General features: G+C 39.5%; 1 protein-coding gene across 10 annotated transcripts in view; it reads left to right on the top strand.

Moving 5' to 3' along the window:
- Positions 1-848: 848 nt before the first annotated feature.
- PRKAA2 (protein kinase AMP-activated catalytic subunit alpha 2) overlaps positions 849-16,192 on the top strand; it is a 62,638-nt gene continuing 47,294 nt past the window's right edge. For all 10 annotated transcript variants that reach the window (XM_055401463.2, XM_055401465.2, XM_055401466.2 and 7 more), the window contains exon 1: positions 849-1,008. In XM_055401463.2, coding sequence (XP_055257438.1) covers positions 915-1,008 — 94 coding nt within the window. In that variant the 5' untranslated portion in view covers positions 849-914. The remainder of the gene's footprint in view (positions 1,009-16,192) is intronic.

Below are 16,192 nucleotides of genomic sequence, written 5' to 3' on the forward strand. Positions count from 1 at the left end.
TCTGTGGGAATTCCCAGGCAACACTGCCGTAGTGGATTGCCATTTCCTTTTCCCTGGGATCTTCTCAACCCAGGGATCGAACCCCTGTCTCCTAGGCGGATTCTTCACCACTGAGCCGCCTAGAAAGCCCATATATTCATATTACTGTATGTCTAAAATACAGTTGAGCAAATATTGGGACTGACTGGAGCACTCTGTGCAAACTAGTTAGAACCGAGAGCTCTAGAGAGGGTCTGTCCTCCGTAACTGAGAATTAGACAGTACGTGGAGCCAGCACAGACTTGGCTTGTTTTGTTTGTGCCGTGGTGACCTGTATGAAAACAGTGCATGACTCCAAAAACTTCCTTGAGACTCTCCTCCGACTGACCTTCGATCAAGGCCCTTGCCCACTGCCGCCAGCCCTGAGTTCCCTCGGACCCACACGCTGCTTTTCACGCCACTCTCTCCCCTCACTTCAGGCCTGTTTCTCTTCTCCAGGTTCTATTAATACTTCATCTCTTTCCACTCGCCAAGATTCGGCCCAGATCTCACGCTCTCATTTGCACCGTCAGGCTCCGCTCGAGGGCCCCTTAACCCGGCGCCCACCCCGCCGGCCCCTCCTCCAGGTAGCGAGGCGACATCCTTCCCGCTCCCCGCTCCGCGCACACCTGTCGGCCTCCGACCTCGCCCGCAGCGAGCGCCCACCCTCCCTCCGCTGCGCCCCCAGGGCCCTGGCCCCGGCCCACGCCCGCCCCGGGGCCTCGGTGCGCCCCCGCCCCCACCTGCGCGCGCCCCCTGCCCCCGCCCAGCCCCGCCTGGTCCCCAAGTCTCGGCTCCCGCCCCCCGCGGCCCGCTGCACTGTGGGTAGGCGGCGGCGGCGGCGGCGGCCGCACGGAGGCTCCCGCGGCGGCGGAGCGAGGCTGCGCGCGCCGAACATGGCTGAGAAGCAGAAGCACGACGGGCGGGTGAAGATCGGCCACTACGTGCTGGGCGACACGCTGGGCGTCGGCACCTTCGGCAAAGTGAAGAGTTGAGTACGCCGCGCCTCGCGGGAGGCCGAGCCCCGGAGCCCGGGAGCGCCGGGCCGCGAGCGGGCAGCGGGTGGCGGGGCCTGGCGGCAGGTGGAGCGGCCGCGCCCGGGCCGCGCGGAACCTGGGGACCCAGGGGCGGCAGAGGGTTCCGCTTCGCCCCGCGGCCGCGGCGGGGGCCCGACGAGGGGGCTCGGGCGGGAGCGTCGCGAGGTCCTGGGACTGGCGTCCAGCGCGCTTCTACTGCCCGACCTCAGTGCCCCCCTCTGAAACCCGGAGACTGGGTTGTCGGGCGAGATGCCTTTCAGCTGGGAGGCTGTAAGGATAGGGTTGGGGAATGACCCACGGTCCTGATGGTGGAGTTCCCATTTCGTGCCAGGTATCCCGTTAGGTGCTTCACGTGTAATCTCCTGGAATCCTTACAGCAGGTGCAGGTGTTCTGTTCGCCTTTAACGTGAGAAAACGGGGACCCCCTAGGAGGGACGTGTTCAAGGTCACACCGAAATTGGCAGAACCGGGATGAAGGTCTAAAATGTCCTCCAGTTTTGGCCAGGCTGGGAAGTCCTGCTGACTGGATTCTTTCGTGCTCCCTGACTCTGGATTAGTGGGGCTGGTAGTTTATGGGGGGATCCCGGGGCGCGAGGTGGGTGGGTCTTTCTGCTGGCCGTGGGAAACGCTGGGATGCAGCTGGTTTGGGTTAGGGCTTAGTTAGAACTGGGAGGTCTGAAGGTTGCTTGGTAAAATGGTTCTAGGAAGGGTTCTAGGATGGAGGGAGAGGAAAAAGGGACTTTGGTGTTGGATGTTGGAGGATGTAGGGCTGAGGCCAGAACTGCTAAGACATACTCTGATGAGCTCTGTGTTCTTAGGTGATGGGATCCCATTTTGGGTGTAGAAAAACATGTTGTTTTGATTTTTTTTTTTTTTTTTTACTGGTTACTACTTAAGTATTGAACTTTACTGTTTTTCTTAAGAGTCATGTGGGATTAATTAACTTGTCCTCTCTTCAGAACTAGAAAAACTTATTAAAAATACTTCTTTTGGATGTTGCTTTTTTCTTTTTTTTTTTCGTTTTGCTGGAAAAATGTTGGGTAGGCAGCTTGAAGATTTTATTGCGGCCTCTATTTCCTTAAAAAATCATAATGAAAAAAATTTAAGTTTTTAAAATTAGAGTGAATTACTCTACAATTTTGTGTTAGTTTCTTCTCTGACATTGTGAATCAGTTGTAAGTATACATGTATTCCCTCCTTCTTGAGCCTCCATCCCACCCTGCTAGGTCATCACAGAACACCCAGCTGAGTTCCCTGTGCCATACCTTAGCTTTCCACTAGCTAGCTGTTTTACACATGGTAGTGTATAGATCAATACTACTCTTTCAGTTTGTCCAAAAATCCTATTTTAACCTTGAATCCGGGCTGTAAGTGGATAGAAGAGACTCGTTCATTCGTATGGCAGGAATCAGCTCTTATTGACTTGCACACATCTGATACCCTTTCTTTTGTTCAGTAAATACTTACTGAGTGCCTACAGCGTGCCAGGCACTGTTCTAGGTAATGAGGATACCTTAGGAACAAAATCATTAAAATCTTTCCTTTTGTGGTGCTTATATTCTAGTAGGGGAAGATAGTAATCACTATATATATTTATGTGTGTGTGTAGTATTTTTAGCACTGTGAAGAAAAATGAATCAGAGTTTTGTGCAGTTAGCAATTTTCAGTAAGATTGTCAGGCCTGGCCTTACAAATAGGGTAGTATTTGTGTAAAGACCTCAGGTTTGTAAAATTCTTTCAAGTCCTGTGAGGGCTGTGAAGTCCTGGCTTAGGTTTGCAAGACCTCATAAAGTGGTAAGTGAAAAGAATATGTTTAGAGTGAATATATCTAGATTCAGGAACTGGATTAATGCTGTGACATTACTAAGGACTATTGTGTTTTGATGTTATACACTTAAGTCTTCACCATCTAGGCATGTACACTTTCCAGGTTATATAATGTATACTGTTCCTTTTCAAATTGTGTTAAAAATTGCTTTTTAAAAAATTATTGTGTAATCTGATTGTTGGCTAAAATACCCATCAGGTAGATCATTTGGTCCATTGTCACAGGACAACTTAAATCTCTTTTTGTATATACCCTTGAACTGCTTCTAGGCACTGACTGAAAATATAAATCAACAGAAGGTACTTGGATTTATGAGAAATCCTTTTCCTGGAAGACTCCTTCCCAGTGAGCAACTAACTGGGAAGATTTCCTAACACTGTATGAGCACCTCTCCAGAGTTAGACAGTGCTCTCCCATCCAAAGTTAGAATTAGTACAAGTGCTTAATAAAAATTATATAAGTTGCAGCAGTCTAAAGTTACTTATTTACAGTGGACCCTTGAACAACATGAGTTTGAACTACAGAGGTCTACTTTTACAACAGATTATTTTTGTCCTCTGAATAAATACTACAGTATTATACAGTCCAGGTTGATTGAATCCTAAAATGTGGAACCATGAATACTGAGGGATGAATATAAGGTTATACACAAGTTTTCAACTTCCTGGGGTCCAGTGCCCCTGACTCCAGTGTTGTTCAAGGGTCCATTGTAATTCTTTAAGGGACTAGAAACAAAAGCACGTTTATTTTTAAACACAACTTTTTTTCAAGCATATTTAACATATCATAAAAGTTACCCATCTTAAATGTATTATGTGTAGTACAAGTCAGTGATTTTTAGTGACTTTACTGAATGGTGCAACCATTTTATAGATTGGTTTATAACATTTTCATCACCACAATAAAATTCCTCATGCCATTTATAGTTAAACCCTTAGCCCTAGGAAACTGTTACTGTGTTTTCTGTCTGAATAAATATGCTTTCTTTGGACATTTATTATAAATGAGTTAATTGAATATGAAGTTTCTCATGTCTGACTTCTTTAACAAGGCTTTTGATGTTCATGCATGACATAGCATTGTTCCTCTTCATTACTGAATAATATTCCACCTTGTGAAAATGCCACATTTTGCCTATGCAGTCATCTGTTGATGACCTGTTTTCAGTTTGGGTCTGTTACAGATAATGCCACCACAAACGTTGTATGCAAGTCTTTATTGTGGATATATGTTCTCATATGTGTTGGGTAGATACCTAAGAGTAGAAATGTTGGCTTGTATCATAATTTTGTTTTTATCTGTTGGAGAAACTGCACACTTTTCCAAAGTGGTTGTACCATTTTACAATCCCACCAATAATGTATATGTATGAGGGTTCCTATTTCTCCAAATCCTCACTGACATTTGTTTATTGTCTTCTTATAACTTTTCTAGTAGGTGTGAAATGGTAACTTGTTGGAGTTTCAATTTGTTCTTTCCTAGTGATGACACTGAACATCTTTTCATGTACTGAATAGCCATTTGTGTATCTTGGGTGAAATGTCTTTTCGTATTTGTTCATTTGTTGGATTGGTTAAGTTGAGTTTATAAGAATTTTTTTAATAAATTCTGGATACAATTTCCTTATTGCAAATATTTTCTTCATGTCAGTTGTCTGACATGTATAAGTGTTTTGAATTTTTATGAGGTCCTGCTTATTGACTTTTTCCTTTTATGGATGATGCTTTTGGTGTTATGTTTAAGAAATCTTTGCTTTGGGTTTCAAGGATTTCTTCACATTTTTAAAAAAAATAGATGTTATTGTTTTAGCTCTTATAGTTACATCTAGAACCCATTTTGAGTTAACATTTGAGTATGGAGTAAGTAAGTTGAGATTCTAAGGTCAACTTTTTGAATATGGATATCCAATTGTTCCAGGACCGTTTATTGAAAATACTTACATTTTGATTTGCTATTTATTTAGACTTTATAAATTTAATTTCTACTAAAAATTCATCTAAAAAACTAGATGGTTTAGTTTTATATGGCTCTAAAAACATGGAAATGGAGAAGTGCTGAATATTTTATGTGCCTGCTCTCTTTAGCTTTCTTTAGCTATTATGTTATTTATAGATATTGAAATTTTAACTTCAGTTAATGTATCAATTTACAGATCAAAGTTAGGTACAATGAACAAAAATGGAAATAACTAGTTTTCATTTAATAGCACTTGTTTAAAACTACTTTAAAAAACATATTGGAAATCCTTCTAATTGGTGATAAATAATTGAAACCTTATTTAAAAATTTTGAGTTGATTTTTCTCCATTGTTGTAGTGTAAGAGTACTAGGGGGGTGCTTATGGAAACAGATTATGTTGGCTGTCAGTTTGAAGTAGTGCATTTTATCTACTTAAATGTTTTTCTATGTATTGTTTTGGTTCTTACTCTTTCCCAGGTAAGGTATAACTGCTGTTTAAGAGCTCTTGTAATTAGACTTGCTCAGTTCTTACCTAAGTAATGAAGGTCATAGAAATTCTAGAAGAATAGATCTTGTGTATGTGTTTTACACAGACCAGTTGAAGAAAAAAAGTGTTTTAAATATAATGGTAATTATATTTTAAAAAGAAGCTTGTATTTTCAGGGTGAGAACTGATAGATTTGATTTATGAAATCATTTTTCTTCATCAGAATTGTACACCATAGGATCAGTTCAGTTCAGTCGCTCAGTCGTGTCTGACTCTTTGCAACCCCATGGACTGCAGCACTCCAGGCTTCCCATCTATCACCAACTCCCAGAGCTTGCTCAAACTCATGTCCATCAAGTTGGTGATGCCATCCAGCCATCTCATAGGATGCTTTCAGTCAAAGTAGCCTTTTCTTGTCAGCAAGGTCTCATCAAGGCTTTGTTTTTTTGTTGTTTTTCAAATAGTTATGTGAATGGCTCACAGAATTGGCTTTCAAGAAATTAAGTAAATATTTTATTATATCTTCACTTCTGTGTAAGATAACAGGAAAGATAAACAAATGTAGAGCTTGTATTCAGTTGTTCAATTGTATCTGGCTCTTCACAACTCCATAGACTGTAGCCTGCCAGACTCTTCTGTCCATGGAAATTTTCAGGCAAGAATACTAGAGTCGGTTGCCATTTTATTCTCCAGGGGATCTTCCCAACCCAAGGACTGAACTCCTGTCTCCTGTGTTTCCTGCATTGGCTGGTGGATTCTTTACTACTGTGCCACTTGGGAAGCCCTAGAAATATAAATACCAAGTCCTAAGTGATAAATTAGATCTCAGACAACTACCTTGTCAGTTTGTGGACCTCAGAGTTATACCTGTGGTATTTCTGACCTACACTGGCATTGGTTTTGACTCTCATGTAGTGTCAAGTCCCTTGAACTGCAAGGAGATCAAACCAGTCCATCCTAAAGAAAATCAGTCCTGAATATTCATTGGAAGGAGTGATGCTGAAACTGAAGCTCCATTACTTTGGCCACCTGATGTGAAGAACTGACATTGGAAAAGACCCTGATGCTGGGAAAAATTGAAGGCAGGAGAAGAAGGGGACAACAGAGGAGGAGATGGTTGGATGGCATCACGGATTCGATGGCCATGAGTTTGAACAAGCTCCAGGAGTTGGTGATGGACAGGGAAACCTTTCTTGCTGCAGTTCATGGGGTCGCAAAGAGTTGGACGTGACTGAGCAACTGAACTGAACTGTAGTGTCAAGGCCCTAAAGAACACTTGAAACTTCTCTGGGCTTTGTTTTCTTCTTCTTCTTAGCAACAACGCTGGAATGTGAAATTTATTTGCATCCGATTTTTTGAAGATTTAATTTCAAAAAATGGATAAGTTTAATTGTTCCTTCTGGCTTGGGGGAAGTTTGAATTACTGAAGACCAGAGTTGAAATCACTGCAGATGTTGATTGCAGCCATGAAATTGAAAGACACTTACTCCTTGGAAGGAAAGTTATGACCAACCTAGGTAGTATATTAAAAAGCAGAGACATTACTTTGCCAACCAAGGTCCATCTAGTCAAGGCTATGGTTTTTCCCGTGGTCATGTATGGATGTGAGAGTTGGACTGTGAAGAAGGCTGATCGCCGAAGAATTGATGCTTTTGAACTCTGGTGCTGGAGAAGAATCCCAGGGACGGGAGACCCTGGTGGGCTTCCGTCTATGGGGTCACACAGAGTCGGACACGACTGAAGTGACTTAGCAGCAGCAGCAGCTGGAGAAGAATCTTGAGAGTCCCTGTACTGCAAGGAGACCCAACCAGTCCATTCTAAAGGAGATCAATCCTGGGTGTTCATTGGAAGGACTGATGCTAAAGCTGAAAATGCAATACTTTGGCCACCTCATGCGACGAGTTGACTCACTGGAAAAGACTCTGATACTGGGAAAGGTTGGGGGCGGGAGGAGAAGGGGACGACAGAGAATGAGATGGCTGGGTGGCATCACCGTCAATGGACATGAGTTTGAATGAACTCCAGGAATTGGTGATAGACAGGGAGGCCTGGCGTGCTGTGATTCATGGGGTCTCAGAGAGTCGGACACGACTGAGTGACTGAACTGAACTGAGAGCTGAAATAAAGATGTAATGTAAAACAAAAGAAAAGGGAAACATATTTGTGACAATTTAGTGATAAAAGCTACAAGTTGATTAAGTCGATACTATGTTTACTATATATGCACTTGGTTTTATTTATTCCCCAAAGTAATCCTGGATTTGGTATTATCTCCATTTTGCAAATGTAGATATTGAGAATTTGATACTTTAAGTTGCCTAAGGTCACAGTGCTAGTAAGTTGCAGAAGTGGCAAATTTAGGGTTCTCTGGCGTGCTGTGATTCATGGGGTCGCGGAGAGTCAGACACGACTGAGCGACTGAACTGATGCAAGTCTGTCCCACTCTTTGCAATCCTATGGACTGTAGCCTGCTAGGCTCCTCTGTCCATTGGGATTCTCCAGGCAAGAATACTGGAGTGGGTTGCCCTTTGCTCCTCCAGGGGATCGTCCCCATCCCTGGATCGAACCCCTGTCTCATAAGTCTCCTGCATTGGCAGGCAGGTAAATTACATATGGTTGATTAAAGATTATATTTTCGGATAAATTTTACTCTTGTGTCTCAATCCATTCCATTTTTTTATATGATAAGTTTACTGAATTCTGACACTATTAACCCAAATTTCTTTAAAATACCAGGTATTTCAGGGTTGCCCCATCCCCATTATGAAAATAACTTTGACTGAAGATTGCCAGTGGCATTTAGTAACCAGACTAAAGAGAATTTGTAAAAAAAAAAATATAATAATAACGATGTCCTAGGATGAAGGAACATTGGTTTTGGAAGGCATTAGCTGGGGATTTTCATTTCATTCTGCTGCCAGTTATATGAATTTGGGAAACCATTAAACTTCCTTGAGCTTGTTTCCTCTTTTGTAAAATGACAATAACAATACTTGGCAACCTACGTTCCAAGTTTTTTTTAAGGATTAAATGAATTGAGGCACATAAAATGGCTTAAGAGAAAATGAGTTACTTTACAGATAGATGGCTGTTGTGGAGATGACTAGATACATGGCCATTTTGAGTGAATCCTGTACCCTGTGTGAGGTATTATTAATCATAAATGTTTACTGATTGTGATTCTGATTGCAACCCTGATTGCAACATTGAGACTTAACTTTAATAATTTGCCCCAATTTTTTTTGTTGCCTGCATTGGAAAGTTCCTAATGATTAACTCATTTGTGCTATGTGATATTTAGTTTTTAGTGTTTATATTAAAAATCCAGTATCTTTTTGGGTAAAGTCATGAAATTTGTTTTTTCACAAATATGGAAAATGAAAAAAATAAGAATGAAATGGAAATAACTGTTGATGTTCATATAAATTGCTAACTGAACTGATTTTACTTCTGAAAATATGTTATTCTAAACAGCTGTTAAGCAATACTTCCAACTAATGAAGCTATATATTTTCTAAAATACTAGACCATTCATGTTGGAATGAAAATGAATTCATCATCTTTCTTAAATAATCAAGTAAATAGTGTTCTGTTTAGGGTTTTTCCCCCTGATTTATCATATTTTTATGATTTCAGTGTTTTGTCTTTAATGCTGAATGGATTTTGTTCATTTTGTGTAACGGATTGATTCTTGAAAGACACTTTTCCATAGGAAACAATGTTATAAATGATGGATAGATTCAGAGGAAGTCCACAAAGACAGCATGGTATACAGTATAGAAATACTGGATTTAGAAGGCCTCCTGTGTGGAAGTTTGCTGTTATAAGCCAAAGTCACTTGATCTCTGAAAAAGGGAATAAAACTTATAAGTTCTTTTATACTTTTGTGAGTAATACAGGAGAAAATGTAGGTGAAAATATAGAAGTACTTAACTTTTATGTACTTGTATACTTGGGCCCTATTATGGCCTTAAACCTGTAATTGGCTGAACTCTGAGAATAATCTCTGATCTGGTTCTGAGACCAGGATTTATTTGATGTTGAGAAGAAAGAGTTTGCTATATTCTATTTTTCTCTGGTCTTTTTTCATATTTCATTTGTGTATGTTTATTAATCTAATTCTCCAGACACCGCTCACTTATCACCCTCTTCTGTATACCATGTATATGTATGCAGTGTATATATGCAAGCATGTAACATATCTATTCCAGGTCTCATGGTAGTGATCATAGAACTTTTGGATAAAGGAGGCAAAGCTGGGAAAGGGAGGAGGATATGAGCGGCAGCTGGCAGTTTTTATGTGTGGTTTGTTGTTAAGGTTCTACTTGGAGTAGAACCAAAATAATACACACAGTTAATTTTTTTCAAACTTTGAAAAATGCAGACTCTGAGCTAAAAATGCCTTTCTATAATCTTTCTCCACACATGTCTATGTGAGTTAGAAAGGATTTTTGTAGTTGATCATATACTGAGGAACTTGCTTCAATTCTGTGGACTTTCTCCCTTTCCCATGCTGACACAGCACTGCTTTATCTAGTTGAAATGTGCCAAAATAGTCACTTACCTTGTAGTCCATGTTAGCTTTCCTTAAAGTGTTTGTACTGCTTTGTAGTGATTATACTGTCGCATTTACTCTTCTGAGATTCTTGTAGTTTCATTAATGATAGGGAAAGTACTTTATAGAGAAAGTAGTTAACATTTTGAAGCCAGGTAGATAATTTAATTGGATCTAACAGAAGATCTAATCTCAAATGAGAAAGTGGGTGGCAGAAGACCCCTAAAATATTGAATGTGTTATGAAAGTGGGATCTAGTCTCCCCAGTGTGTTTATTAGTTGCAAATGTAAGAGAAAACACTTTGAATCAGGTTAAATAGATTTTTATCTATTATTTAGACCATTGAAATGCATATGCAAAGCAATGTGTTTATTTTGAAATGTGGCAACCATTTTATTTTTAGTATAGTGTTATTAAGGAAAGAATTTGAGGCAGCTCTTATCTCTGCTAATAATAGAAACCTACACCCCTTCAAGGGAACAGTATTCTTGCTTAAGTGGTGTCTTATGGTTGACAGTGTTTGCCTCTGATAAATTTTACTGTATTTCTTTTGGTAGTGCTTTTATTTTTTAAGTGTTAATAATCCTGTTTTAAATTTGCCCTTAGTTTTTTAAAATGCCTTTTATAGAATCATCAAATCTTGCTATAACATCTCTTATCCTGAATGTTAGTGTATTAATTTATTGAAATACTTTTTTTTATCTTTATTCTTCATATTATTTTGTATTGACATTTTATGCACTATTAAAAACATAGTGAGCAATATATTCTCATTTAATCTCAATTTCTTAATTATAAATTAGTTATAAGATGGTTATATAGCTATCATAATTGAAAATAATGGAATTAAAGTTTTAAGTATGCCATAGTTTTTTTCTGAATTCTCACTTTACTTCATAAATACCATAAATATTATTTCATTGTTGTTTTTAATGTGTTGGGGCATAACTTGGTACCATATGTATTCCATAATTGACTTGAGTTCTGCCAGACTTAGTTCATGAGATAATAGAACCAATTATGTCTTAAGCACCTACCGTGTTTAATCATACAAGATTTTAAGCAAACTATTTATGTCATTGTCAAAAATGTGGCAATGATACTACAAATTGGGAGCATCTGGAAAAAGGGAAGAGGGAAATATTCAAAACAGAATTTACTTAAATGATTCTTCTCTCATGTTTGAATTCTATGTCAAATATGATATAATGAATCTACCTTTTACTCAGATTTATACCAGGCCTTCTCAGTGCTCTACTAATTCACAGTTAAGTAGTATAATAGTTATACTATATGCTATAAATTTGCTTTTAGTAAGAAATTTGGCTTTGTGTCTTATGATATCTTTTTGGTTAAGATAAAGAAATGTGCTTTGGAAGAACATTTTGCAGCTGAAGAACTATTCCCAAAGAACTTAGGTGTCATTCTAAGGGAAATCTTGGTCCTTTACTCTATTTAATATGTATAGTAAGATTCCTGTTTGGGATAGAACAAAGCCAGATGAGATAACTGATAGACAGATCACAGAATGAGAATTTAAATTTGCACTGACTCTGAATTGCTAGGTAGAATTAGATAGGGATAAGTGTCAAATCTAGGGTAAAAACAAAAATGAAAAGCAGGTATGTAAGAGAGTAGAACAGTTGACAGCAGTTCTAAGATATTGGAAGTTTTATCTGACCATGAATTTTGGAAGTATGAGTACTTAAGTGTAAAAGATTGTTATTGGGTAGAAAATAGACATATAGATTGATATTGATGAACCATGTTAGTAGATAGTTGTAGAAGTATTAATAGTATAGTTCTGTACTTTGTATTAAGCTAAATGTTGAATATTGACTTTAATTCTTGGTTCCACAGTTTGGAAAAAAAAAATCTTAGCCACATATATTTCATTCAGAGAATGATCATTATAACTAGGGGAGTTCAGAAAGTATGCCATGTGAGGTATGGTAAAGAATATTTTCCTAGATTTTATCTGGAATTTATCTAGATTTAATCTGGAAAAGAACCTGATGCTGGAAAAGATCTAAGGCAGAAGAAGAAGAGGACAACAGAGGATGAGATGGTTGGATGGCATCACCGACTCGATGAACATGAGTTTGAGCAAGCTCCGGGAGCGCGCACGCGCGCGCACACACAAACACACACACACATGCGGGCGCGCATACCCACACGCACACACACACACACTTACTTTAATGTGAGATTGTCTTCCCTATCTGGCTGTGATTCCTAACTTGCATCAAATCAACTTTCTAGTTAAGGTGGAATTGAAAATCTGGAGAAAATTAAAAATCTGAAGGCAGCCAGGACTTGAGTGGTTGATATCCCTGTGAGAAGAAAAAGTGAGTCTGACATTGGAGTGAGTCTGACATTTTGTTTGGCTTTTCTCTTTGAGTCATTTGCTAATTTGTAAAGATGGTAAATGTAAGAAGCCAAACAGAGAACAGTGGAAAAAGGCAGAAAACTTAGGCATAGTTTGAATCCTGGGGAGACAGCAGTTGGAGTTCATAACTTACCAAGGAGAAGAATTGCAGGTAAGCAGTTGGGTTTTTGGTTGCAAGCCCCTGAAGACTGAAATCCTTAGAATCAGCTTAATACTAGACATACTAAGATGGTTTGCCTCCTGTCTTTATTCTCTGGAGGAAAATAAAATCAAGTAGGTCCTCTATAGTTTTTCACACACAGTGTTCAACATTCTAGGAAACAAGGGCAAGACAATAGAAAAAAAAAACTCATAGGAATTCAGATATTAAAGCTATCAGACATGGACTTTAAAATAATTACGATTGAAGTGATGTCAGTATCATGATGGTATGAGTCACTTCTTTTTTTCCTTTCCCCTTCAATGTACATCTAATTGGACATGCATAACCAAAAAAAAAAAAAAAAAAGCTCTTCTGCATAGCATACCGGGACACTCGAGATCCATCCATCTTTGTACCTGAAAGTGGGTGGATTGGAATGCAGAAAAGGCTGAGGGAATGTTGCCAGAAGGTCTGCAGTGGGCCTCCTTTTTTGGCAAAGGAGGTGGAGGGTGATGGTGGTGAGTGGGGGTCTGCCCAGCTGTGCATGCCGCAGCTTGCGGGACCTGTTGCTCTCTCTGTAGAGAGTGCTCAGTGCCTGGAGAGAGGGAAAGGAAAGAGAAAAGGGCAAAGAGAATGGAAAAAAAGCATCTCCTGTGGATTGGTCCTATGGTTCTGGCCATAAGACTATCCATGGGCTGGTGGGACCCTCACCCCAAACTTGGGGATCCCTCTGCTAGGTTGTGGGCACACCCGAAGCCCAAAGATTAACATACATCTCCTTCAATGTGCCACCAGCTACCCTCTCCTCTTTTAATTTCTCTGCCAACTTATTTTTGTTGTTGATGCACATTCCCAATTCCCAACCTTGTACTGGTAAGAGAAATAGAAATAAAAATAAAAATAACCTGTGTTATAGCACCACCTTCTGGAAAACAAAAGGAAGACTTCTAATTACCAACCTACTGAATTGTTAAGAGTAAAGTGAACAAAGCCTTGCCTAAATAAAAATCTTTGCTACTTCAAATGTGAGAGCAAAGTCTCATTTCATCAAGCACCATGGGAAAATATCATTGTAATCTTGTTATCACAAGAAGAAAGTGACAGTTTTCCCACAACCAAACCCAAAGATCTGGAATATTGTGATCTAACTGATAAAGAGTTGAAAATAGCTATTAAGAGGAAATTCAGTGAGCTGCAGGAAAACTTAGGCAATACAGTGATCTCAGTAATAAAATTAATAAATGGAAGGAGTACTTTACCCAAGTGACTGAAAATCTAAAAAGAAACCAAACAAATTATGGAGCCGAAGAACTCAGTAAATGAGATTAAGAATTAGAATACAATGGAAATAGAGCAGGTCACATGGAAGAATTAGCAAGCTCAAGGGCAGGGGTATAGAGATTATTCAGATGGAAGAGAGAGAAAGAGAAATAAGATTTTTAAAAAGTGAAGAAACTGCAAAAACTCTCACTTCATCTGGTGAGCCAAAGGAACAAGAGAGGGAAAAGGGAGCAGAGAGTGTTAAAGAAATAATAGCTGAGAACTTTCCAAACCTGGAGAAGGAACTGGATATACACATCCACAAAGCTAATATAACCTCTACTTATTTAAACACAAAAGGACATTCTCCAAGACATATTAAAACTGACAAAAGTCGATGATAACTTTAAAGACTGCAAGGAAAAATAGTAACCTACAGAGTTACCTCATGAGGCTATCAGCAGATTTATTAGGAGAAGAGTGGAATGACATATTCAAAATGTTGAAAAATAAAAGCTGCCAACCAAGAATACTCAATCTGGCAAAATTATTCTTCATATATGAAGGAGAAATATGGGCTTTCCCAGACAAAAACTGAGTTAATCACCGCTAGACCCGCTTTGGAGAAGGAAATGGCAACCCACTCCAGTGTTCTTGCCTGGAGAATCCCAGGGACGGGGGAGCCTGGTGGGCTGCCATCTATGGGGTCACACAGAGTCGGACACGACTGAAGTGACTTAGCAGCAGCGGCAGCAGCTTATTTAGTTGGAGAAGGCAGTGGCACCCCACTCCAGTCCTCTTGCCTGGAGAATCCCATGGGCGGAGGAGCCTGATGGGCTGCAGTCCATGGGGTTGCGAAGAGTCGGACATGACTGAAGCGACTTGGCAGTAGACCCGCTTTACAGGAAATGTTGAAAAGAGCTCTTCAAGTTGAAAGTGCACAACAGATGAAAGTACACAACTCTGATTATGATGATAGAAAAGTAACTTTTTGCAGTAATATGTTTAAGTCCTAATTATAGCACAAAAGTTAAAGGAAATGAAGTAAAGGTAATTTGTGATGTCAGAAATGTAAAAAAGAGTTAAAGAATGGAACTTTTATAGCAAATGAAGATAAGTTGCTATCAGCAGAAAAATAACTGTTTCATCTATGAAAAGTTTTATATAAATTTCATGGTAACCATAAAAAAATGTAGAGTGGAATATGAAATATTTTTTTTAAGTGGGAGACTGTGAAAACCACCAGCTTACAAAGGTAGAAACAGAAGAAGAAATAGTAGAGCAATGAAATAACAAAAGATAAAGGACAATATGGCAGTAGTATGTTCTTACATGTCAGATAGTCACCCTAAATGTAAATGGATTGAATTCACCAATCCAAAGGCACAGAGTGGCTGGATGGATTGAAAAAAAGCGAGACCCAATTATATGTGATCTACTTTTTAGCTTTAAAGACACAGAATGGCTCAAAGGAAAGGATGAATGGTGATATTTCAAGTAATTGGAAACCAAAAGAAGGTGGGCATAACCACACTTATATCAGACAAAGTAGACTTCAAGTCAGAAAGTATAATGAGACAGAAAGAGGCCATTGTATAGTGATAAAGGGGTCAGTATATCAAGAGGTTGTGTGCTTAGTTACTTAGTCGTGTCTGACTCTTTGTGATCCCGTGAACTGTATGCTGCTAGGCTTCTCTGTCCATGGCATTTTCTAGGCAAGAACACTGGAGTGGGTTACCATTTCCTTACAATCATAAGTAGATAGGCTCCCAACACAGAGGCACCAAAATGCATTAAGCAAATCTGAACTGAACAGATATTAAAGGAGAAATAAACAGCATTGCAGTAATTGTAGGATATTTCAGCATTCCACTGTCAGGAGTGGATAGAACATACAAACCAATTCAACACGGAAACATTGGAATTGAATCACACTTGAAAACAAATTGTGCGGTAGTTTGAGCATTCTTTGGCATTGCCTTTCTTTGGGATTGGAATGAAGACTGACCTCTTCCAGTCCTGTGGCCACTGCTGAGTTTTCCAAATCTGCTGGCATATTGAGTGCAGCACTTTCACAGCATCAACTTTCAAGACTTGAAATAGCTCAACTGGAATTCCATCACCTCCACTAGCTTTGTTAGTAGTGATGCTTTCTAAGGCCCACTTGACTTCACATTCCAATATGTCTGGCTCTAGGTCAGTGATCACGTTATCGTGACTATCTGGGTCGTGAAGATCTTTTTTGTACAGTTCTTCTGTGTATTCCTGCCACCTCTTCTTAATATCTTCTGCTTCTGTTAGGTCCATACCATTTCTGTCCTTTATCGAGCCCATCTTTGCATGAAATGTTCCCTTGGAATCTCTAATTTTCTTGAAGAGGTCTCTTGTTTTTCCTATTCTGTTGTTTTTCTCTATTTCTTTGCATTGATCACTGAGGAAGTCTTTCTTATCTCTCCTTGCTATTCTTTGGAACTCTGCATTCAGATGCTTTTATCTTTCCTTTTCTCCTTTGCTTTT

Source organism: Moschus berezovskii, chromosome 4 (genome assembly GCF_049115385.1).
Source record: "Moschus berezovskii isolate FMDL1 chromosome 4, NW_MosBer_1.0, whole genome shotgun sequence".
Taxonomy (NCBI): domain Eukaryota; kingdom Metazoa; phylum Chordata; class Mammalia; order Artiodactyla; family Moschidae; genus Moschus; species Moschus berezovskii.